Raw genomic sequence first — 25,756 nt, forward strand, 5'->3', positions numbered from 1 at the left:
TCATCCATCGGTCTGGGGGTAAGTTTTCATCAATATGCTGATGATACTCAGCTTTATATCTCTACCCCTGGCCAAACAAGTAATGCTGTTCATGTGCTGGCTCAGTGCCTAGAGGCTGTCAGCACCTGGATGGGCCAAAACAAGCTCAGGCTTAATCCCTCCAAGACTGAGTTGCTCTTGTTTAGTTTGTGATCTGGCCAATTGCTGTGTGTGAGTTTATCTCTTGATGGGGTTGCACTTCCCTTGAGAAAGATGGTTCGTGATCTGGGGGTCCTTCAAGACTCACAGATCCTGCTAGAACAGCAGGTGGAGGCCATGGGCAGGGGTGCCTTTGGCCAGCTTCAGCTGGTTTACCAGTTACAGACTTTTCTCAACCGGCAGGCCCTGGCAACAGTAACTCATGCCTTTGTTACCTCTCATTTGGATTACTGTAACATGTTCTACCTAGGGTTGCCTTTGAAAATGTTTTGGAAGCTTCAACTAGTCCAGAATTCAGTGGCCCACCTCCTCATGGGTGGCTGTAGTCACTGAGGAGACTATTTCAGAAACAGGGGTGCAACCACTGAAAAGGCCCTGGTAGCCACCAACCTCACCTCGTTTGGCAGGGGCACTCTGAGGGCAGCCTCTGGAGAAGATCTTAAGGTTCAGATTGGGACATATGGGGCAAGGTGATCTGTCAAGCAACCCAGTCCCAAGCCATTTAGGTCTTTAAAGGTTAACACTAGCACTTTGAATTGGGCCCAGAAACATACGGGGAGCCAGTGCAGCTGATGAAGCACTGGCGTAATATGCTCAAAATGTCCAGTTTCAGTTAATAACCTTGCAACCCTATTTTGTACCAGCTGCAGTTTCTGGACTGTTTTCATAGGCAGCCCCACATACAATGCATGGCAGTTGTAATCCAATTGAGAGGTTACCGGAGCATGAGTAACTATGGCCAAGCTATCTTTGTCCAGGTAAGGTTGCAGTTGGTGTATCAGCTGAAGCTGATAAAAGGCACTCCGAACCACAGAGGCCACTTGAGCCTCTAGTGACAGTGCTGGATTGATGAGCACTGCCAAGCTGCGAACCTGGTCCTGAACATCATTCATCCAGGCAGACGAGCCACTGACCACCAATACTTCTGTCCTGTCTATGAGTCTCAAGTTGTTCATCCTCATCCAGTCCATTACTGCATCCAAGTACCGATTCAGAACAGTCACTGACTCATCTGCATCTGATGAAAAGGAGAGCTACAACTGAGTGTCATTTGCATACTGATGACACCTCAGGCCAAATCTCCAGATGACCACTCCCAGTGGTTTCATGTAGATGTTAAACAGCATAGGGGAAAAGAATGGAACCCTGTGGAACCCCAAAGCACAACTGCCAGGGTTGAGCAGTAATCCCCTTTTATCAGCCGAATCATACCTTTTGGGAATGGGCCTTGAGGTAGGAGAGGAACCATCTCCAAGCAGTGCCTCCCACGCCCAACTTGGCCAGCCCATCCAAAAGGATACCATGGTCAATGGTATCTAAAGCCACTGAGAGATCCAAGAAAATTTTATTTTATTTATTTTTTATTTATTGTTAAATTTATACCCCACCTTTCATTAAGAAAATCCCAAGGTGGCTCACAATAAAATTTAAAAACAAGATTATAAAAAAGAAACATTAAAACAATGAGCTAAAAAATATAAAAACAAATCTGATTTTAAAAATAAATAAAACCCAAGCATAAAAACAGTACAAAATTCAAGAAGCAGCAGTGGAGACAATCATATAAAAGCCTGGGTAAAAAGTCATGATTTGACATGCTTTCTAAAAACTGTGATGGAGACTGAGGAGCGGATACCCACTGGGAGAGCATTCCAGAGTCTGGGGGCAACAACAGAGAAGGCCCTGTCCCAAGTGCATGACAAACGAGCCTCCTTCATTGTAGGCACCCGGAGCAGAGCCCCCTCAGATGACCTTGTCAAGCAGGCAGCAACCCTTGGGAGCAGGTGGTCCCTCAGATACCCCGAGCCCAAACCATTAAGGGCTTTAAAGGTCAAAACCAGCACCTTGAATTGGACCCGGAAACGAACTGGCAGCCAGGGCAGCTCTTTCAGGATGGGTGTGATGTGCTCCCACCAGGCAGCTCCGGTCAAAACCCTAGCTGCCGCATTTTGCACTAGCTGTAGTTTCTGGATGTTCTTCAAGGGCAGCCCCACGTAGAGCGTGTTACAGTAATCCAGCTGTGACGTGACCAAGGCATGGGTAACTGTGGCCAGATCTGCCTTCTCGAGAAAGGGACACAGCTGGTGCACTAGCTGAAGCCGTGCAAAGGCACCCCTGGCCACTGCCTCCACCTGAGCTCCCAAAAGCAGAGCCGGGTCCAGTAGTACCCACAAACTGCGTACTTGCTCCTTCAAGGGGAGTGCAACCCCATCCAGAACCGGTAAAATCTCCTCATCCCGATTGGCTCTCCTACTGACCAACAGTACCTCTGTCTTGTCTGGATTCAATTTCAGTTTATTAGCCCACATCCAACCCATCACGGCCTCCAGCCCCCGATTCAGCACAGCCACCGCCTCCCTAGGATCAGGTGACAAGGAGAGAGAGCAAGAGAGCTGAGTGTCATCGACATATGGCTGACAACTCAGTCCAAGTCCCTGGATGACCTCTCCCAGCGGTTTCATGTAGATGTTAAACAGCATGGGGGACAAGACCAAACCCTGTTGGACCCCACAGGCCAATGGCCAGGGAGCCGAGCAGTAGTCCCCCAGCACCACCTTTTGGACCCTCCCCCCAAGAAAGGACCAGAACCACTGCAACACAGTACCTTCTATTCCCAAATTTGCGAGGTGGCCCAGAAGGATACCATGGTCGATGGTATCGAAAGCCGCCAAGAGGTCCAGCAAAACCAACAGGGATGTGCTCCCCCGTCTAGTTCCCGGTGTAGGTCATCCACTAGAGCAACCGAGGCAGTCTCACGGATTGCCTGACCGGGCACCTGGAAATGGGGAGGATCTCTCGATAGATGACTGCAACACCCCCTCCCCAACCCTCCAGGCGGGGCTGTTGCATGATTTGGAAACCTGGAGGACAGAGCTGAGAGAGACCAACCCCGCCCAGCTCATCCAACCAGGTCTCCGTCACACATACCAGGTCAGCATGCTCATCCACAATCAAATCGTGATGAGATATGTTTTAGCATTGACTGACCAGGCATTCAGCAGCAGCACCCTAATCCTCAAGGGAGTGTTCTCAGAGCTCCCTGGGGTCAGAGGATTGGGAGAAGAGCTGGAAAAGGGAACAGGCCTCAGTTGCCTGGACCGTTTCCCCCGGAAAGGCTTGCCCAACTCCCACCGCCATACCTCCCTCTGCCTGCTACCTGTGATATTGCTGCCCCCAGACCATCCCCACTTTTCTGCTCTCCCAGACACATCTCCTCAGACCTACCAATCACAGCTCCTCTGTTTGATAAAAACCAGGTCCAGGACTCATGCAGTCAAACTCTCATGCTGGCTTCATAATGGCAGAATTAGGAAGTTCTTCCTCTAGGCAGCTTGCCCCACGGCTGAGAGTCCTTGTGCTCTTGCCAAGAGGCTCGCGCCTTTGGGCCAGCCTGCCCTATATAGCAGCAGCAGAATAGATCACACACCTGGAGGAAAAGTGGGGCAGAGGCAAAAAACAGTACAGTCAATGCCCCACGCAAGCTGTTCCCTTCTTCCTTCCTTCCCTCAAATTAACAGGATTGTACTCCCCCTGTTCCAAAACTGGGCCTGCAGCCTGATTGAAATGAATCTAGATACTCTTCTTCCTCCAAGAGTGTCTGGAGCTGGTCAGCCACTACATGCTCAAGCACCTCATTCAGGAAGGGAATATTAGCTACAGGCCTATAGTTGTTTACATCCTTAGGGTCCAGACTGGGTTTCTTTAGGAGTGGTTGAATAATAGCTTCCTTCAGTGAAGCTAGAACCACTCCCTCTCTCAATGAGGCATTTGGAAACTGCTGGACCCAGCTAAGAACTCCCTCCCTACTAGATTTAATAAGCCATGAAAGGCAAGGTCAAGCCATTACACATTTTATGTGTAATGGCCTGTGGCTATAGACAATCAAGTTACTACTGCTTCTGTCAGTCATTGTAGACGGTATTGAACCAGATGCACCAATGGTTAATTCCTAATTAAACCTAATTCTATATGTTAATTCCTATTTAACCTATGTTTCATTTTTGTAGTTATTTCCAGTTTTACTTACCCTGCTTTAAACATGGTATAAAAGCAGCTTACAAAAACAAAATAGCAATAAAACAAATATTTTTAAAAAACTACATCAATAAAAATATGGCAGTACTAAAACCAGTATAAAAACTATGAATAAACAACACAGATCAAAAAGATTAACAATCTTCCAGATTTTTTTAAAAAAACACACACCTTTCCAATAATGGTCTAACAGTGAAAAGGGAGGAAGCTTGTCAGATCTGCCCAGAGACAATTCCACTGCATGCCACAACTGGAAAGACCCTGCTGTCTGCCAGCATAATGTCTGCTAACAATGAGTCACAGAGGACGACTTCTAAGCAGAACTTGGGGCTTATGCAGGTTCATATGGATAGCCGTTAATGTGGTCTATATGATATCATCATAGCCCTGGGCTGTTTAGGTCATTTAGGTTAACAGTAGTATGGCTGATGTCAGAGGGAATGTCCAGGCAACCATGTACTAGGCAACCATTGCCAAGAGGAGTGGAATGTTGGGAGAACAGCTAGGGAGGAAGGTGGGGAAGAAGAAAATGGGAAGAGCGAAGAACTGCCTCTTTGGGGGATGATCAGCAGGTCATCATGGGACAGAATGATTGTGAAAGTAGAATCTGTTGATTCTGGTGGTGGAGACTTCAAACTGATGCTCTGTACCAACTGGGACATTTTGTGTTCATGCTGTTGAACTGAGTACAAAGGGGTAGCAGGGTCAGCCCTTCCACCAGGCAAACTAGGCAGTCACCCAAGGCACCAAGCAGAGAGAGATGCTGATGGTCTGGGTCAAGTGCCACTGGGTGAGCCAAAAGCAGGGCTGGCCCACCTCTGGGGTGGCAACCTGTGAGGTGTGCTGTTGCACCTCTGAGTCCCTTCAACCACATGAGAACCTCCTGCTCCCATGGGACCATACACCTCCCATCATCTGATTGAGTGGGTGACCGAGCGGGTGCTCTCCATCCCTGTTGCCCAACTGAATGCCCATTTACTCTCCTTGCTGCCTCTGCCCACTGCTCTTGCCACTTCTGGATGCTTCTGGATATCTGGTCTGCTGCAGCGTGTTATAAACATGTTGCCACATCACACAACAAAATCATTATAATGTACCAAGGCAGGTTGGCTACCCAGAAGCAGCCAGCAACAGTTGCAGGAGCGGCAGGTGGAAGCAGCAGAGCCGCGAGGAAAGCAAGTGAGTGGTTGGGCAATGAGGACCACTTGCCCGCTGGGATGATGGGGACTGTCCACCTACTCGCCTCCTGCTCAGATGATGGGAGGAGCCTGCCTGCACGGGCAAAGGGGGTGGAAGTTGCCAAAGCCAGGTTGCACTGCTGGCACCAGCAATCCTTGAGCCATCCCTGAGGGGTAGTATATTTGGGTTCAAGGTGTGGGGAAAGGGAAAACTTGTTAAGTTTAAAAACACAAGATAAAAACATAACTTCTCATTCCATTCAAGCATTTGTCTGGTCTCTCCAATCCTATCCCACATTAAAAGAACCCATGGCTTCCACTTGTCACAGTAGCATTTTAAAATGAGCTTGGAAATGAATTGGTAAACAATATAACTGATGCAGGATGAGCATAACATGCTCCAGTCATCGTGCTCTTATCAACTGGCTTTATGTACCAATGGAAGTTGCTGAACAATCTTTATAGGCAGCCCCACACAGATGGTATTCCAGTAGTCCACCCTGTATGTCACATAGTGAGTGCATCATCACTAGTGCATCTGATGCCAGATCACCCCCCGCTTTTCAGGCAGGACCACAGTTGGTGAACCAGCTGGTGCTAGTAAAAGATGCTCCTTGCAATAGCCTTCCACTGACTATGCTGGGACCAGGAAACCCCTGAATTCCCTACATCAGCAGTATTCAAGGAAGGCGCTCTTGTTGGGTGAGAACTTTTGTCTTTTATTCTAAGTATGAGGTTCACAATTCAACAAGCCTTCAATTTAAATAGTATGTAAAGGCCTGATTTCATAAACATATCCCACTATTAAATAATCAATTACTCTGTCCTGAGCAGAACATAGGAACATAGGAAGCTGCCAGATACTGAGTCAGACCATTGGTCTATCTAGCTCAGTACTGTCTACACCAGGGATTCTCAAACTTGAGTCCTCAGGTGTTATTGGACTTCAACTCCCATAATCCCCAGCCTCAGTGGCCTTTGGTTGGGGATTATGGGAGTTGAAGTCCAATAACACCTGAGGACCCAAGTTTGAGAATCACTGGTCTACACAGACTGGCTGCGGCTTCTGCAAGGTAGGCAGGAATCTCTCTCAGCCCTTGGAGAAGTCAGGAATCTCTCTCAGCCCTTGGAGAAGTCAGGGGCAGGGGGAACTTGAAACCTTCTGCTTTTCCCAGAGCACTTCCATCCCCTGAGGGGAATACTGTATCTTAGTGCTCACATGTGGTCTCCCATTCAAATGCAATCAGGGCAGACCCTGCTTAACTAAGGGGACAAGTCATGCTTGCTACCACAAGACCAGCTCTCCATTCTCCTCTCAGACTCTCCAGACTTTGCCAATCTTCCTGTTTGATAACTTTGTCTTATTGACATTTGATAAGACTTTTATAACCTGTATAAGCGTAACCAGTACATTAATATTTGTCAGAGTTAATTGCTGTTATATTTCAAACTAATGCAAAAATGTCTTTTCATTTGTGTATAATGTTCTAAATCCAATTTTCCTGATGAAGTGCAATAAGCAAAAGAGGTTTGTTTTGGGATTATACACATAGTACAATAGTGCTGCTAAATGGAGGAGGCCTTTTTATCAAATGGTTTATGTTTCATTATGTTTGGATAATTGAAAGATTAAATGATGATTAACGTCTAATGTGATACTGTGATAAAACAACTTTTTATGCTCCTGGCAATCTAGTCCAAGCCTACAAGCTCCAGCCACAATAGAGGAGAAATCTTCTTAGTGTTTCCAATGCAGTTCTTTAACAGTAGGAAGAGCAAGCCTGTCCACTCTGACTGAGGCTATCTCGGAAGATTGTCCTTCCCACAACATCAAGCCATTAAAATCTCCAGGATTGCTTTCAATGGTCACTGAGATCAATGGCAATTCTGGGAGACACCATGCCAATCCAGGAAGGTTGGCAACCCTCCGGAAGAGTAAATGGAGCTAGCCTTGAAAGTATGTATATTCAGATGCACACACGAAATGCTCAGGGGTGGCCCTTTCATGAGGGATGGTGAGACTGATGGCAGATTAGCAGGGTGACAAGAAGCCTCCTGCTGTTGCCATCAGAGCAGCTCTTTGGGGACAATCTGACTCTTGCAGCCTTTGCAAGCAGTGCCTTTTACTCTTTGCAAAGCTTGCAAGAAGCACAGGGAGAAAAGAGTAGGCTGCTGGCAACCTTCATTCCTTTCTGCCTGTGCCGCGTTCAAAGTTTGCAAGGGGTGGTTGTGAAAGGGGCCTAGCTCTCAGGGGCACAGGCAAGGCAGCCTTGTGTGTACTGCCATTGCAATACCTAGGGCCACCACTGGAAATTATATAAATGCATGTTAATGTTTGCTGAGTAGGGCTGTAGTCACAAGTGGCTGATGGTGTCTAACCCTCTTGGGGCTATGCCAGGCCTCTCTGAGTTAAATACATACATACCTTTAAATCAGACATATTTAGATTTTTGCAGTTTTCTATTGACTTCTGATGGACCAGCAGAATACCCTTTAGTTCTCTCTCCTTGACATTTCTAATGATATTTTACTTTCTGCACTGCTGATGAGCCCGTTATGAATAGCCCTTTCCCCTTTCTTCTAGAATGATCCCTGTGCTTTTGCTAAGCTACGTTCTGTACCTAGAATCTTCCCTCCACCCCTTACTTGATTGAGCCTCTTCCTTGTAAACCAATATTCTTGAAAACAAGCTTCCTCAGCAAAGCCTTTCTGGCCAATTATAGGCTCATCTTGCTCTATGGAATAGATAGGGGTGGTTTATTTTCTAGAAATGACCATTTGTCTGGTTGGTGGAATTGTGAAAGTGAACCGTGGAAGCACACAAAAATGTGCTGCTTATGTGTTCTTGGTGGTGGTGGAATATTATACACAGTGATTGTAATGACACGTCTAGCCATTTCTTAATGTTAATTTTCAACATACCACAAAAGATCATATGCATAGTGGGTAGGAATGGAAAGAGCATTCTCTGCACCACTGCTAAATTTTCTTTTTAATTATCTTTCATGTAACTCCATATTATACAGAGATGTACAAATGCACATACAGTACCATTATTTTCATTCTTTCTTTTCCTCCCCTCCCTGTCTTTTCTGTAGAGTTTGTATCTAGAATAAGTGTCCCACTGGTTTTCACCATTCCACTAGGTTTCAGTTATGCCCACTATATGTTTTCATTAGCAACCAAGCACTCCAATTCACCCATCTTGGCTCGGAGGCTTCTGGCATTGGTATATAAACACCTATATGCTGAGTCTCTTGCCTGGTGTTGGCATGTGTTATATCCCTTACTGCCACTTGCCCTATTTGATCAGCTCTCATGCATTTCAATCTGCTCTACTCCTGGTTCTACTCTGCTCCCTTCTGGTTTATCTGAAACATTTGTATCCTTCCACCTTAGGGGATTTTTCTTGCCGAACCAGATACCAACCAGTTCCTGTCGTCAGTCTCCCAGGTGTCATTTTAAAAGCTGCTCTGAGACCTTTTTGATTTTAAGCACCAGCAGTCTGTTTCCATCTTGGTTCAGGTGGAGCCCATCCCTTTTGTACTTTGCTTGTCCCAAAATGTATTCCAGTGCCTAATAAATATAAACCCTTCTGCCTGGCACCACCATCTCACGCATGCATTGAGACCCCTCAACTCCGCCTGTCTTGCTGACCCTGCATGTGGAACAGGTAGCACTTCAGAGAACGCTACCCTGGGGGTCCTGGACTTCAATATGCTACCTAGCAGCCTAAACTTGGCTTCCAGGACCTCCCGACTAAATTTTCCAACATCGTTGGTGCTGATGTGCATCACAACAGCTGACTCCTCCCCAGCACTGCCTAAGAGCCTATCTAGATGCTGCATGATGTCTGCAACCTTCGCACCAAGCAGGCAAGTAACCATACGGGCTGCACACAGGTCGCAAATCCATCTCTCTATGCCCCTGATGATCAAATCATCTAGGAGGTCCCTACCCCTGGAGGACTATCTTCTGTGTGAAAGAATATGAGTGCATCACCCAAGGAAGAAGTCCCTTCTAAGGGAGCATTCCCCTCTTCCTCAGACTGATGTTCTCCTTCCCTGAGGACTTCATTCTCCCTGTCAGAGGGCCTGGAAGTGGGATTCCTCTATGACGTTTCTAAGTGCCTCACCCACATACCTGTCTTCCTCCCTGAGCTTCTCCAGATCAGCCACCTTGGCTTCGAGGGGAGGAAACCTGTTCCCTGAGGGCCAGGAGCTCTTTGAACTGAGCACACACCCACAACTTCTGCTCCTGGGGCAGATAGTCATGCATGCAACACTCTGTGCTTTCCTAGCTTTCAAGGAAAGAATGTATATTCCCTGTATATTCTAAATAGCCAATAAAACCAGTTATGATGGTAGAATGCCAGCAGGGGAGAGGGTGCTTCCCAGTGTATTCACTGGGAAGCACCCTCTCCCCTGCTGGCATTCTACCATCATAACTGGTTTTATTGGCTATTTAGAATATACAGGGAATATACATTCCTTGAAAGCTAGGTCTTAGCTGCAGTTGTCAGCTAAGTAAGGTTTTAAGCTCTGTCTTCCAGGAAACTTTCAGAAGTGGGGTAGTACTCACCTTCTCCTCATGCTTGGTGTCTCCTTTGTAATAAGCAGGAACCATTTCTGTGCCTCCCCACACAGTTCCCCGCTAAACTCCGCGCCAAACTCCTTGCTAGAAAATATTAAGGAATTTACTATAAATGGAATAATGCCACAATTCCTGTCAGGCCTAGTGCAAGAAATGTTGCTGCCTGTAATTGAAAAGTTGAAGACTTGATGCCTGTCAAGGTAGACTGCACTGAGCTAAATGGACCAGTGGTCCGATATATGGCAGTTCAAGTGTTCACACATAAAACTATTGTATAAGTTCCAATCATAGGTTTTTTTTGGGGGGGGGGATTGTGCAAGGGCCCATATATGAGATTATTGGTGCCCAATTAGATGCCGTTTTAACATTCTTGTGTACAGTGTAGGAATTTGAATGCGCTCATTGTCAAGACAGTTAGGGAATGTGGAGTCCTGCAGCAAGTTCGTGACTCATAAAGTGGGCATTCCATTGACAGTGAGCCTGGGACAGAAGATGGTAACTATTTCAGTCTATGACAGGGTTTCTTAACCTTGGACCCCCAGATGTTGTCGGACTACAACTCCCATCACCCCAGACATGGCCTTTGTGGCTGAGGATGATGGGAGTTGTAGTCCAACAACATCTGGGGGCCCAAGGTTAAGAAACCCTGGTCTATAAAGTACAAATCAGATTTGCCGTCTCTTTTACATTTGGAGTCCCTAACTTACTTAGTAGAGCTTTATCCCACGTCCCCATAAGATCATATTCAGAGCAGCTAACAAACATTTTACATTTACTCCCATATCCCAGCATGATTTGTTTTAATGGCCCTTCTAGGCTCCTCCCCTTAATCTTAGCTTCTGAAGCCGCAGTAGGTGGATGGTGATGGGGACAATTTGCCTCATTGTGGTCTTCTCCTAAAAAATGACTAACACAGTAAGAAAGATCAAACTGTGATGGGAGTGCTGGTCCATTATGAACATAATCAACAACGTCAGTAAGAAACCTTTATTAGGACCCATAAATGTCCAAAATGGCAATATCTAAACTTTAGAATGCCATAGGACATTTTTTGGGGCTGGAGCTGCAAGGAAAAAAGAAAGGGAGAAAGCAATGTTTCTACTATTATTACCTGGCATTTAGTAGGCAGCGAGGTGCAGTGGTTAGAGTGTTGACTAGGATGGGGAGATCCAAGTTGAAATCTCCATTCAGCCATTAAACTCAGTGGGTGACTCTGGGCCAGTCACTTCTCTCTCAGCCTTACTTACCTCACAGGCTTTTTGTGAGGAATTGGATAAACATTACCATGTACACCTCTCAGGGCCCCTCAGGAAGAGTGGGAATACGCTAAGGCTGGGCCTATGTATCTATGTAGCCACATATGTACCAGAGAACCTCTGACTCAGATTTTGAGGGGACAGCAAAATTCCCTCCAAAACAGGAGACAATTTAGAAAGGGAGCAAATTTACCAGCAGGTTCTATTGAAAGGACTTTCAATTCTTTTAAAATGCCACTGCTGCTACTGTGGCAGCAATGGCATTTTTAAAACAAAAAAACTTCCTTTTATCCTCCACCATGGGTATGTGTGTGTGGGGTGTGTGTGTGGTAGTATACAAGCTACTAGCTCCTGGTAGCTTGTATTCTCACACCAGTCAGGTTGACTATAAATGTGCAAAACCCATGTGTAGTGGGTGACTAGGGTTGTATCCTTCCACCCTAACCTCAACATACAAACATGTGAGCCAGGCCATCACATTTCAGTAGGGATTTATTTGCAGAGAACCTGATTGTTTCTTCCCTAATGAGCTTTTGGCCCTTTGGGCTCTATGCACATAGACCCTTGTTGGGAAAGGCTGAGAAAGATTTAGGTCACAACAGTATTGCCATGCTAATATTTCTGGGCTGATATATATGGGCTATTGAATTCCCATCGAGACTGCAGCTGTTTACAACTACTATTATTTTGAACCAGGAGTGATGCCAAGTAACATGATCCTACCATTCTGCAAGTTGTACGAAGAGAAATCTGTGGAGTTCTTCTGAGGACAATTGATCTGACTGAAGTATTTTTATGGCCATTGAATGAAAGGAGTTTGCTGCAAGCAAATAACAATCAATATGAGTTCTCAAACCAGTTAGCTAAACCACAGACCTTCATTTTCTGATTTGTCTGCTATCTACCCGTACAACAGGCATGAAAGTACACACGTCATCACGGCAGCTTTGTCAAGGTGTGTATGACTGCACTTTGTTTCTTCTTGTATACAGTTAAAGAAACAGTAGTTGTACCAAAAAATCAAACACAGTCCAAAGCCTGTCAGATTGCTAGTCTCATGCCTTTAGCAAAAAAATGTGAAGCCGTTGGAAGAAATAGCAGCTTTAGGATCTGGGGAGAGAGATTTTCAGTGAGCAAATTATATGCAGGGTGGTGGTGGGGAAGTAATAAATTAACTCTTCCTCTGCACCACAATCTCAATGCAAACCATTTGTCCCACCACAGTTTTGAAGAAAACTATTCCCCCAAAGTTCTGATTTGCTTCATGAGGGAAGCTGCCATGGATGTGAAAGATTTAAGATAATTTGGAAAGTGATCCAAGACCATTCCTCCTGCCCTCTAACTACGAGAGGCAAATGGCTAGTTCACACATGTATATTCATCGCCACCTACTTTCTTTGCACGTTTACTGCACTCTTAATGATGGGCAGCTGAATGTGTGATCTAACTGCATTGGAAATATTGCATTTAAAGTGATATGAGGTGATATGAAAGCTTAATCTGTGGTGTTATATCTGAGATGGTCTATTCACACATTTCCAGTCAGCACTTGATGAACGTGCATGTGTGAAACAGCATGAAAGAAAGAAGAATTGCTTGTGTGATTATCTTTTTCATTATTTTATAGTTTCCAACACAATCACATTTTCAGACTCTCTAATCCCTAAAGTAGGGATGTGCATAAAACCGGTTCTCCCGGTTCGGTTCGGGTCCGAACCGGGTCCGGACCGGACCGGGGTGGTTCGGTTTTGGTTTTGCCAGACCACCCCCCCGGTCCGGTTCGGTTTCGAACCGGTTCGGATCCGAACCGAACCGGTTCGGATCACAAAAAGTGGCTGGTTTTGAAGGGGACATTGTGTTCTACCTGCCACCCAAATTTCAAGTCGATTGGACCTTCCTCTGATTTTTTACAAATTTTTTTCAAAAAATAAATTTTTGCCCATAACTCACAATGTGGAGCCCTTAGGGGCAAAAAAGCTGGGGTGGGTGGTAGCCACCCATGGGTGTCCTCCACCCCAAAAATCCCAAGGCAATTGGTGGCTCCTAGTATTATTGGTGAATTTCTGAAGAAAATTTTTTTTCCCATTGGCTAGAATGGGGGTTCGGGGCTGCCCCAGACCCACCTCTGTGGGGTGGCAGCACCCCCAAAGTGGGTCCGGGGCCATGGCAAAAATGCCCTCAGTCCCTCCCAGCAATCCCCGTAGAGATAGGAGTGATGGTTCTGTTGTTTTTCTGAGGTATTCTGAGTGTAGATTCTATGATAGCTTATGAGATTTCCAATGAGACACCATGAATCCACTCTCATTTGCTATCACAGAATCCACACTCACTCAGAACACCTCAGAAAAACAACAGAACCATCACTCCTATCTCTACGGGGATTGCTGGGAGGGACTGAGGGCATTTTTGCCATGGCCCCGGACCCACTTTGGCGGTGCTGCCACCCCACAGAGGCGGGTCTGGGGCAGCCCCGAACCCCCATTCTAGCCAATGGAAAAAAAATTTTCTTCAGAAATTCACCAATAATACTAGGAGCAACCCAACAATTGCCACCCCATCTTTTTGGCCCCTCTCTCTGGGCGCCCTAACACGTAACACCTAGTCAGTCCATCTTAATGCCTACCTACTACCACCACTCCTATCCAAGCAAGTAAGAGGAGGACACTCAGAGAGACAACACCCACTCTCTGATCTAACAAAAAGGCCACTGCTGTGCTGCCTGCCAGCACAGCAGCAGCAGCGGAGCAGCACACTAAGCACAAGAGCAGCACACACAGAGAAGAAGCAGGAGGCGGAGCAGCAGAGCAGCAGACCTGCCGCTCTGCATGATGGGTGACGTGATGCCCAAAGGAACCACCGCCTCACTCAGTGCCTGCCACTGACTAGGCCCGACAGACAGAAGCCAGCCAACCTGCTCTGCTCTGCTCTGATGCTCCCCATGGATGATGCACACACACCCTACATCTGCATCCCAATGACCAGACCAGACCAGACCAAGTGCGCAGAGTCAGCACAGGCCAGCAGCCACCAGCCCAGCAACAACAACAGCTACTACTGCTACCACCACAACCAGTGTTGCCGCTACAATAACATTCCCAGTCCAGTCACGTGCGCCACAGCCTGAGCCTAGCACACAGCCAACAGCTGCTGCCAGCCAGTGCCTGGCAAGCCCAGCCAACATGAGGAGGAGAGAGCTAACAAGTAGACGGCGCACGCACATCACCAACCCATCACGACGGCGCAACTGCAAGGGGAGAGGGCACAATTACAGGCAGGAGGAGGAGGAGGAGGAGGAGGAGGAGGCGGGCGAGGCAATCCTAGCACAGATTTGAAAGTTTAAAATCCACCAGGACATCTTCTAGAATCTAGACTTCTGTTTTTTCTACCACCAGCTGTAGTGTCTAGTTAGTCAGTGTGCTGTGCAGCTGAGCTGAGCTGAGCTGAGCTGAGCTGCATGTGAGGAAGGGTGATTGTAGCTAGTTCTTTAGTTTCAGCAGACTGAGCATTGAGCATGGGCAGTGGCCTTGGGAAGCAACACAATTACACGACACTCACCTGCTGCTGCTGGTTCTAGAAGTTGCCTCTTCTCGTCTTCACCTCTTCGTGTGTGTGTGTGTGTGTGTGTGTGTGCAGTGAGTGCATGCCTTTTGCCTTGCTGGAAAGAAATGCTTCTCTGGTCCACCACCACATATCTGCTCAAGGACACAGAGGCCCAAGGCAGAGGTGGTGGCACCAGTGTGAGTGCATGTGTGCTGGTGGTGTTTGCCACCACAGGTGTTTTGTGTGTGTATGTGTGCGCTGCTAGCTAGGAGGGGGGAGGGAGGCAGGGAGGGAGGCTGGGAGGCAGGGGGGAGGAAAGGGGAGGGGGAGAGGGATGTAGAGGGGATTGAAGGGGGGAGGGTCCGGCTCAGAGTTGGTCAGCCACATATTTGTGCACACACGTGCTCACGTGTGTGCTTCGGTGGGAGAGACCAGACTCTCATCATCTGCCAGACCGGGGTTGGGGGCAGGTGAGGCGGTGGTGGGCTGGAAGGGAGGGAGGATGGAAGGTGGTGAAGAGGAAGGGGAGAGGATGAGAGGGGAAGGATGGAGGGAGGCATGGGGGGGAGGAAAAAAAACATGTAGACAGACACACACCACACTACACACAGAAAGCATCCACACACAGAGACAGTGCTAGGCATCCATTCACACAGACAGACAGACAGACAGACACACAACAGGAAGAGACAGACTGAGCCTGCACCACACACACACACACAGACCCAATTCCCCCCCTGCACAGTTATCAATCAATATGTTGTGTTGGCAGCCAGTTCATTGCTATTCTGATGGTTTTGGGTTTTTTGCCATCAGCCAACATCAACAGTGACCACAATCAAGATGAACATAAGATGATAATAATTCATTCGTTTCATTTCAAAAAATCACCCAATCATCTTCTCCATGTAAACCAAGCCCCCCACACATGATTTCTGGTGACATTTTCAATAAAATCAATTCATTTGGCATTCATCATTTTGTTCTCCCTTTGTCACCTTTTTTTCTTTCTTTTGCATAATTTTGAGGCTTGATTGTGACATGGGGTTTTTAAAGAAAAAATTATTTACATGTTTATTTACATACAGTATTTACATATCTACACTGCATTTTTGAACGTATACCCGCCGCTGCCGCTAAGTCTAGTACTCCGTGGGCTGTGCTACTTTGGGGGGGTGTGCCGTGCCCACGCCAGGTCCCCAAATGCTGACAGGTGGATAGATAAAGGGCCTGTGCTGGTCAGCATTGGGTTTCTTTTTAGGTGGGCGTGGGCATTGTAAACATCTGGCCAGTCGCAGCACTACAACTACTACTACAACTGCATCTCTGTGTGGGCACACTACACGCTGCGACTGGCTGGCACGGCTCAGCATCTGTCACGTCAGCTCAGCTAGAGGTGGAAGGGGGGAGGGTAGGGATAAGCACAGAGTTCGAGCCAGGCAGGTGACCAACCATGGGGCAACCCACGGTAATCACTCGCCCGTCTCAAACTGCAGCTTAGGGTAGCCCAACAGGGGGAGGTTCACCTTAAGGAAGACCAGCTGCTCCACCAGACCAGGGTCCAAGCGGGAGCGAGAGGGTGTCACCACGTCCCCGGCACGTGAAAACACCCGCTCGCTCTGGACACTGGTTGGGGGGCAGGAGAGGAGGCGCACAGCCACCACCGCCAGGTCCGGCCAGACTTGGCGGCGGCTCGCCCAGAACTGTGCGCAGTCCACGCCGTCTCCCTCCACAGGCTCCTCCAAGTACTGCGCAACGCATTGCTCAGCACTGGAGGGGGGCCTGGCAGGTCGAGCCTCCCGCATACCAGGCATGGCGCCATAGCAGAACCGCTGAAACCACTGGGCGGATCTCGAGTCGGTAGCAAATGGCTGCTGCGATGGCGCCGCCTGGGATGCCGCGCTGCTGGACTGGGAAGAGGGAGGGGAAGGGGAAGCTGACGCCGGCTGGCCGCCCATGCTGCTGCTGGGTGCGGGTTGGGCCGCGAGGGCTGCCCCCGCACCACTACCAACACCCTGGTCTCTGCGGGCCCTAGCGGCCTCCTCCTCCCTAACCTTCTCGACCAGGATGCCCTTCCACCTGGGCAAGTCGTCGGCACTCACGGCATTGCCCTTGAGGGCTGGGTGACAGAGACAAGCGAGGACATACTCCTCCCTGTCTCCCAGCACATCAACGAGCCGCTTGTCAACCCCAGACCTCAGCCTCCCAGCCAGAGCACGACCCTCTGGCGTGGTCAGAGAGATATGGAGTCCACCCATCAGCTTCTCGAGACCAACAGCTGTGGGCAGCGCTTGGCTCAAGGGAGTGGTGTCGCCACACAAGCCCTTCGTGGCAAGCTGGAAGGGCTCGAGTGCCGACACCGCCTCGGACATCTGCTTCCACTCTGCGTTCGAGAAGTCGCAGACATCCAAGGACTCGTCCCTCGCCAGGGCGACAAGGGCTCTCTCCTGCTCCAACAGGCGCTGGAACAGGAGGAAGGTGGAGTTCCACCGCGTCTCCACATCCGTAGGGATGAGATGGCGAGGAAGGCCAAGGTCATCCTGCTTCTGGCGAAGCAGTCTCCTGGACTTCTCGCTGCGGTGGAAGTGGGCGGCCAGCTTGCGGGACTTATCCACAAGCGTAGCCGTGGCAGCAACAGCACCTGCGATGGGGCGGGCCCCCTTCTCCTGGGACGCCCTCAGCTCCTTAAGGCCAAGGGCGTCCCTGACGGTCAGATGGAGCGTGTGTGCCATACACCGTATGTTCACACAGTCCATGACTGTCTCGACAGCGGCGGTAACGTTGGCTCCATTGTCGGTGACAATGAAGCCGCGGGAGAGGTGTGGACACCCGCCAATCCACTCCTCTATCTGGCGGTCGAGTACGGCCGCCACCTCCTCCGCGGTGTGCCTCGTGTCCATCGTCTCCACGTGCAGGACGGCCCACCTGTGCCGTAGTGCATCGGGAGCCGCGCCGGACCCGGAAGCATCGCCCGCGGAGGTCCCCTCACTCTCCGGTCCCCACCAGTGGGCAGTGAGGGCCAGGAAAGAAGCGTGCATCCCACTGACACTGGTCCAGAGGTCAGTCGTGAAATGCACGCTTGTCCCGGCCGGAGCTGCACGCAGCTCGGCCGACACGAGCTCCCTGCACCGGCGGTACAGGGAGGTGACCACGTTCCGGCTGAACGTCGTCCTTGAGGGGATGACGTATTCGGGAGCCAGGTATTGGAGAATACGGCGGAAGCCGTTGTTCTCGACCACCTGAAACGGCTGGTCATCGGTGGAAATCATCTCCCCTATGAGGCGGGTGAGGTGATGATGGTCCACGCGAACAATACGCTGGCTGCCCGAGGACTGCGTCCACCGCTGGACGGGCAGTGTAGCCTGCCTGCTGGCTGGCACACTGCCGCTGCCCGCCCTAGTGGCAGATGCACAAGGCGCACTAGCGCTGCCAGCCTGTCCCCTGAGACCTGGGTGGTGACGCTCTAGGTGTCTCCACATAGGCGTCGTACCCAGGTGCGCAGGGTCCCTTCCACGGCTGACAAGCATCCTGCAGTGGACACAGCGGGCGTGGAATGGGGCATCTTGAGGGACCTCAAAATGCACCCATGCACCACTGCCCTTGGCCTCCTGCGCCCTGGGCGCCGTCCTAGGCCGTTTCTCGCAGGGTGGCTGCAGTCCTAGGGGGGGGGGCGGCCGCCGCTGCCTGCCCACTGCTGCCACCCAACCCGCCCCTTCCGCCCTCCACAGCGGAGGAAGGGCCCGGCTCAACTGGCATCGGAGAGGCAGGCCTCTCCTCCACCACCTCGCCAGACCGCTCCCCACCAGAGTGTCGGGCTTCACGAGGGGGGGCCCCACTGAGCGGCGAAAGGATAGGGGGAAGGGGCCCCAGAGGGAGGGAGAACCTGGCTGCATCGCTGCCAGCCGCACGGTCCTCACCGCCCTCTACCTGCTCTTCCAACTCCACAGTCTCCTCCACCTCAACAACTGGCGGTAGCTCAGCAGCACCTGGTGCCGCCGGCGAGGAGGGACCCGCCACAGCCCTAACAGTGCCTCTGCCTCTGCCGCGATTGGCGGCAGCAGGCATGGGGAACTGAATCCTGCGCACCAAAGATGGGGCCGGAGCAAAGAATTCTCCAATGGGGAGAACTGGGGTGTCCTCAGGCTCCCCGCGTCCTCTCCCTCCCCGTGCCGCAGGCGCACCCCGCACCTGGCCTCTCCCACCTCTGCCTGCCAGCCTTGAGCGAGCCCTGCCCGCCACACGGCGCTCAGACATGCTGCTAGGTCAGAAGGAGGGAGACTTTAGGAGGAAGGCCAGACAGGGTCAAAAAAATAATTTGGAGGGGCTTAGGGGCCAAAAAAAAGGCAGCTGATTTGGAGGCGGCGGGGGGGAAGTTTGTTTTCAAAAAAGGAAGCCAATTGGGGGGAAAGGAAGACTTTTTGATATGGGGGGGGAAGCCAATCGAAGTGAGGGGGAGGGTGTCCTTTTTGAATTTGGGAGTCAACCACCAAGCCAATTGGGGAGATGGGTCTGGGAGGGGTTTTTTTTAGAAAAATAGGGGGTTAAAGGGTGGAACCCCGGTGTGGGAGGGTGGCACGGGCAGTTGGGTGGAGTAGTTGTGGTGTGGGTGGCAAGTTTTTAGCTTTTTTGGGGGGGGAGAGTGGATGGGGGGAGGGCACAGCACCTACCGGGGGTGGGGGAGGGATGCAGTCAACGCTTGGGAACCTGCAGATCAAAGGAGGAAACCCTTATTTAGTGAACTGGAACACAAAGTGTGGGTTCTGGGGGGTGGTTCTCAAGTAATGCTCCTGTGGGGGGAGCATCAAACTCAATGCAGCCTATTTAGTGACTCTAAATTGCACACAACCAAAACCAGAACCCAGTCACACCAACACAGAGGTTGAACCCACCCACTCTGTGACTCTGCCTGCCCAATGCCATGGCAAGCAAGCAGCAGCAAACACTTGATGGCAGCCTCATGGATTGAACATCATGATCATCATCATACGTGTGTATTGGCCCAGCATGTAGTGGCAGCATCAGAGCCCAGCCAGGACCCCACTCAGACTGCCCCAGAGGCAAGGAAGCACTCTGGCATGGCATGGGCCCAGCATGTAGTGGCAGCATCAGAGCCCAGCCAGGACCCCACTCAGACTGCCCCAGAGGCAAGGAAGCACTCTGGCATGGCATGGGCCCAGCATGTAGTGGCAGCATCGCATCAGAACCCTGGACCCCACTCAGACTGCCCCAGAGGCAAGGAAGCACTCTGGAAGGCACCTGTTCAAAAACCACCTGCAAGACGCATGCAATGCAACGCAACACACAGCAGCAATTTCTTTACTGGGCATGGGCATGAAGACACAAGTTTTACAACAGTACATCTCCTCTCCAAGGTTCCCTCCCTCCTCCCCACACCCAAATGCATTTCAGAATAGGGGTGTCCCTATTTAAAACCGCCAGCTAGGGAGAGAAAGGGGCAACAAAAGGTGCACAATCGCACACGCACTAACCCCTCTTCTTCCGGTCCTTCTCCTGCCACTCACTGCTGGTCACGGATTCGCCGCCGCCAGCCAGCCACCCTGGGCTGAGACACAGCAGGGCGGCCACACGAGGCACACAGGCAACCGGGGTAGTTCAACAACGATGGAGGGGCAGAAGTGAGGAGACAACACTATTTGTGTCGCTCAACTCACCCCCAAGCAGAGACAAAATCAACCAAAAACTATAAAAAGAAAAAAAAAACCGATGGCAGCCGCCAGGTGGGTAGGCTACTGTGTGCGGCTGCAGCTGTGGGAGAGGAGGTGGAAAGTGAAGGGGAGCAGAGAGAGAAAAGACTAAGAGAGAGAGAAAAGAGAGGGGGGGCAGGGACAAAGAGAAAGAGAGGAGAGAGAGAGAAAAGAAAGAGAGAGAGAGGAGAAAGAGAGATGATAGAGAGAAAGAGGAGAGAGGAGAAGCGCAGCGCAGCAGGGAGGGGGGATTCAGGTGTGGGGGAGGACACAGCAGTAGCAGCGGTCCAAAGAGGTGGGGGGAGCAGAGAGGGTGTGTGTGGTTGGGGGCTAGTGTGTGGCAGGGGGCCTGGGGTAAGTGGAGAGAGTCGGGGGCAAGGAGGAAAAGAGGTGGGGTGGGGGGAGCAGAGAGGGTGTGTGTGGTTGGGGGCTAGTGTGTGGCAGGGGGCCTGGGGTAAGTGGAGAGAGTCGGGGGCAAGGAGAAAAAGAGGTGGGGTGGGGGGAGCAGAGAGGGTGTGTGTGGTTGGGGGCTAGTGTGTGGCAGGGGGCCTGGGGTAAGTGGAGAGAGTCGGGGGCAAGGAGAAAAAGAGGTGGGGTGGGGGGAGCAGAGAGGGTGTGTGTGGTTGGGGCTAGTGTGTGGCAGGGGGCCTGGGGTAAGTGGAGAGAGTCGGGGGCAAGGAGGAAAAGAGGTGGGGTGGGGGGAGCAGAGAGGCTGTGTGTGGTTGGGGGCTAGTGTGTGGCAGGGGGCCTGGGGTAAGTGGAGAGAGTCGGGGGCAAGGAGAAAAAGAGGTGGGGTGGGGGGAGCAGAGAGGGTGTGTGTGGTTGGGGGCTAGTGTGTGGCAGGGGGCCTGGGGTAAGTGGAGAGAGTCGGGGGCAAGGAGAAAAAGAGGTGGGGTGGGGGGAGCAGAGAGGGTGTGTGTGGTTGGGGCTAGTGTGTGGCAGGGGGCCTGGGGTAAGTGGAGAGAGTCGGGGGCAAGGAGGAAAAGAGGTGGGGTGGGGGGAGCAGAGAGGCTGTGTGTGGTTGGGGGCTAGTGTGTGGCAGGGGGCCTGGGGTAAGTGGAGAGAGTCGGGGGCAAGGAGAAAAAGAGGTGGGGTGGGGGGAGCAGAGAGGGTGTGTGTGGTTGGGGCTAGTGTGTGGCAGGGGGCCTGGGGTAAGTGGAGAGAGTCAGGGGCAAGGAGGAAAAGAGGTGGGGTGGGGGGAGCAGAGAGGGTGTGTGTGGTTGGGGGCTAGTGTGTGGCAGAGGGGTGTTGGGGGGAAGGGGAGGGGGCAACAACAAACAGCAAAGGAGAAACTGGAACAACTCGGGCAGCAGCAGCGATTAGGCTGGATGGGGTGGTTGGGGGAGGAGCTGGGCCTGGGCTAGGGTAGGGTCTGGGAGGAGGGAGGGTGGGGGGGGCAGGCGGGGGGGGGGAGGAGGAGGAGGAGGGTAGCAAAATATATAAAGCAATATATATCAAGAGAACACAAGCCAGAAGTTTAAAAAAAAAATTAAAAGAAAGACTATAACCAGCAGAAAAAACTTGGGGGTGGGGGTGTGGGGAGGGGGAACCAAACACAGACTCTGAGGGGGGCCACTAAGTGAACAGAGACAATGAAACCACAATTGCTGCAAATTAATAATAGCAAATGAATAAGTGGAACCAAGCAAAGAAAACTGGACTCGGTTTGGCAGCAGCAAACTTGGGAGAAGGCTGGATGGGGTGGGGTTGGGGTGGGGTGTGGTTGGACTTGGAGGGGCAAGTTTGGAGCAGGGAACCAAAACTGATTATATGGGACAACAAGAAACAACAACAGAATCCTCTGGGGGTGGGGGGGAGGGATTCAGGGAACCAACTCGCAGGGCAGCAGCAGTCAGCAGAAACAAACAAAATGGTACAATTTAAGCAAAACCAGCAAGCAATATATAACTGAAACCAATGGAATGCAATGTGAAAATCAAAAAGTTGGACAACAACAAGGCAGGACAAAGAGCAATAATTAATGGAAGAAGATTTAAAGCAATGAGGATGCAGTGGGTGGGAGTGGGGGAGGGGGAGGGTAGGCCCAAAGGATGAGAAGGGAAAGGGGGGGGAGGGGGGGGAGAAAAGCAGACAGACAAGGAACAGGGAAAATTGGGGGAAATTAAGAAGAAAGTAAAGTGAAGTAACACACAGTATACAGACAAGAGACAGACAGAGAGAGGAGACACACAGAGAGTCACAAAGGGCAGGTGGACAAAGGATTAGACAGAGCACACACAGAGAGACACAGGACACAGTCAGGACTCACAGAGACACCAGAGCAGCCAGCAAAGGGCAAGCAGGTCTCAGAGATGATCCCACAACTGCAGCCAAGAGAAGTTTCCAGAGAAGAGGCTTGGGTTTATATAGGTTTGAAATTCCCTCCTTTGGGAGCCCCCACCTTTGCACTCCCCCCACGGCCAACAGGGTGCCAGCTCTCAACAGTGCAACAGCCAAGCAGCCTACCAGACCAAAGGACTCATTCTGGCCAATCAAGGATCAATAGCGCAGCCAATACAATGCCTGGAAATAGCATCACAAAATGGATGCAAGGAGGAGCAAAAGTTTCGGGAAGGAGACACAAAATGGAGGACACACTTTAAAGAGACACTGAGTGAGACTCAATTTCATTCCCGAACCGGTTCGGGAAACCCGAGCCGGTTCGGTACCGAACCGGCTCGAATTCGGTCCGGCTCGGTCCCCGGGAGGGCCCGATTCGGTCCGGGATCGAGCCGCCGGATCCGGACCGGTTCGGACGAACCGGTCCGGATCCGAACCGAACCGCACATCCCTAAAGGTTCAGGAATTCTAATTGTTTAAATACACAAAGGATATATAAGAAGCACATCCATGAATGTTAATGGGTTTCCATCTGTACCTTTGCAAATGATACTGGACAATGATTAGGCTGCATTTGGCTCAAATTTGTCATTAAGGCCAATATAAATGTTTCCTTGTCTATCATGACTCTAGGTGGAAGGGGCAAGCATGGGCTATTTTTTAGTACTTCTCAAATTTCTGAGTGGCAGATCAAACAAAAGCAGCGACCGATCATGAACTCTTCTGTTAATGAGCTCATTATTAAGGATAACTATTTCCCCCTTAATCATTATGAAGTTCACTGGTGTCCACTCAGTGTCATTAGGCTAGGCTTTTCAGTGCTTTATATCTAGTTGGGAAACACCTGCATTTGGGATAAAGGATCATGTCTGCAAGTGAATTTAAAGCAAATCTCATTCTGCATAAATACAAGTAGGAAAGGTGAATCAAATAGGCCAGGAATCAATCTGATTAGTTATAGGGACCATTAAAACGTGTGCTAAGAACTTTTAGGTGTGCCCCAATTATGGGCATCTGGGATGGGGTGGGGAAGGACAGTTGCTCCCCTGGATTGGGTCAGTGCCACTGAATTCAATGGGCTTATTCCCTGGTTAGTATAGGATTACAGCCTTTGACCCCTGTTCTCTGGAAAAGGTCCTGTGGATGCCCATGGCTCCAGTGGGATTCTTTGCCCTTTGCCTCCTTTGAAGCAGAGCCCCATACAATCACAAATTGCTTTTGAAAGTCCCATCAGTTTATAAACCACTTTGGCACCTACCTTTTACCAAGTGAGGTCGGTAGACCAGTTGCAGCCTCCCTTGAACAGGGATGCCTTAGGACGGTTATTCATGCTCTGGTAACTTGAGAACTGAATTAACTGCAGTTTCCAAACAGAATACAGTTAACTGGAAACATATTCTGTTAGAATTTAAACAACTGCTTTGGTTACTGGTCCATTTCAGTGTTCCTTCTATCAGGGATTCCCAGCTGTTGTTGACTACAACTCCCATAATCCCCAAGCAAAAAATCATTGCAGATGGGGATTCTGGGAATTGTAGTCGACAACATCTGGGAATCCCTGTTAGAGGGAACACTGGTCCATTTCCATGCACACTTTATTTTATTTATTAAAATTTTATACTTCTTAACCCAGATGACTCTAGGAGCTTTCCCAGACAGCAGGATTTACTGTGGGTTTATTGAGAAGCTTTACTGCGAGTTCAAAGTTCCCTCTTAAACCAACACAAACAGTGGATTTTTTAAGCCTGGAAATAAATTGGGCTGCACTCTAATGGGCGATGAAAAACCCAAAATGTGTGTGTAGTGTTCCCTGATAGGATGCCTCTGAGTACCAGTTGCAGGGGAGTAACAGCAGGAGGGAGGGCATGCCCTCAACTTTTGCCTGTAGGCTTCCAGCAGCATCTGGTGAGCCACTGTGTGAAACTTTGGGCCTGATCCAGCAGGGCTGTTCTTATGAGCATCTCGGTTGCCCTCTTCTGCACCTTTTCCAGTTCTACAATGTCCTTTTTAAAGATGTGGTGACCAGAATTGTAGGCAGTACTCCGTGGTTGCACCATTGTTTTGTATAAGGGTATTATAATATTAGCAGTTTTATTTTCAATCCCCTTCCTAATGATCCCTGGCATGGAATTGGCCTTTTTCACCGCTGCCGCACATTGGGTCAACACTTTCAATGAGCTGTCCACCATGACCCCAAGATCCCTCTCCTGGTCAGTCATCAACAGCTCAGATCCCATCAGCAGCATATACTTGAAGCAGGGATTTTTCATCCCAATGTGCATTACTTTACACATGCCAATACTGAACTGCATTTGCCATTTTGTCTTCCACTCACCCAGTTTGGAGAGATACTTTTGGAGCTCCACACAACCTGTTTTGGATTTCACTACCCTAAATAGTTTGGTATCATCTGCAAATTTGGCCACCTCGTTGCTTACCCCAATTTTAATCTGGGGTAATATGAATAAATTAAAATGTACCAGTCCCAGTACAGATCCCTTGGGGACCCCACTTCTTACTTCCCTCCATTGTGAAAACTCTCCATTTATTCCTATCCTCTGTTTACATTCCTTCAACCAGTTAGCAATTCACACATGTACTTGTCCCCTTATCCCATGACTGCTAAGTTTTCTCTAGATACTTTGATGAGGAATTTGTCGAAAGCTTTTTGGAAGTGCAGATATACTATGTCAACTGGGTCACCTTTATCCACACACTTCTTGATACTCTCGAAGAAATCCAAAAGGTTCATGAGGCAAGATTTACCTCTGCAGAAGCCATGCTGGTTCTCCCCCAGCAGGGCCTGTTCTTCTAAGTGCTTTACAATTTAATCCTTGAGGATGCTTTCCATCAATTTGCCTGGAACAGACATTAAGCTAACTGGCCTGGCATTGGAATTGGCCTTTTTGTT

At 49.9% G+C, this 25,756-nt stretch overlaps 1 protein-coding gene across 3 annotated transcripts; it reads right to left on the minus strand.

The window, feature by feature from the left end:
• Window positions 1–1,344: 1,344 nt before the first annotated feature.
• On the minus strand, window positions 1,345–24,281 carry LOC128327575 (uncharacterized). 3 transcript variants are annotated; one of them, XR_008308684.1, is made up of 4 exons: window positions 24,104–24,281; window positions 11,984–12,080; window positions 9,993–10,088; window positions 1,345–3,625 (listed from the first exon to the last, which is right to left on the minus strand). XR_008308684.1 is itself a non-coding variant. In XM_053256501.1 (2 exons), exon 2 carries the CDS (start codon window positions 2,676–2,678, stop codon window positions 1,782–1,784), a length of 897 nt encoding a protein of 298 aa, XP_053112476.1. In that variant the 5' UTR covers window positions 2,679–3,625; window positions 4,405–4,812; the 3' UTR covers window positions 1,345–1,781. The 3 variants fall into 3 exon arrangements, 1 of the variants encoding a protein (XP_053112476.1); XR_008308683.1 differs by lacking the exon at window positions 24,104–24,281 and having other exon boundaries at window positions 11,984–12,276; XM_053256501.1 differs by lacking the exons at window positions 9,993–10,088; window positions 11,984–12,080; window positions 24,104–24,281 and adding an exon at window positions 4,405–4,812.
• Between the last annotated feature and the right edge of the window lie 1,475 nt (window positions 24,282–25,756).

This window comes from Hemicordylus capensis, chromosome 5 (genome assembly GCF_027244095.1).
Source record: "Hemicordylus capensis ecotype Gifberg chromosome 5, rHemCap1.1.pri, whole genome shotgun sequence".
Classification (NCBI taxonomy): Eukaryota; Metazoa; Chordata; class Lepidosauria; order Squamata; family Cordylidae; genus Hemicordylus; species Hemicordylus capensis.

What these genes read in the sequence shown, in the direction of transcription:
- LOC128327575 (XM_053256501.1), bottom strand. Translation starts at nt 2,678, where the DNA reads ATGCTGTTTAACATCTACATGAAACCGCTGGGAGAGGTCATCCAGGGA.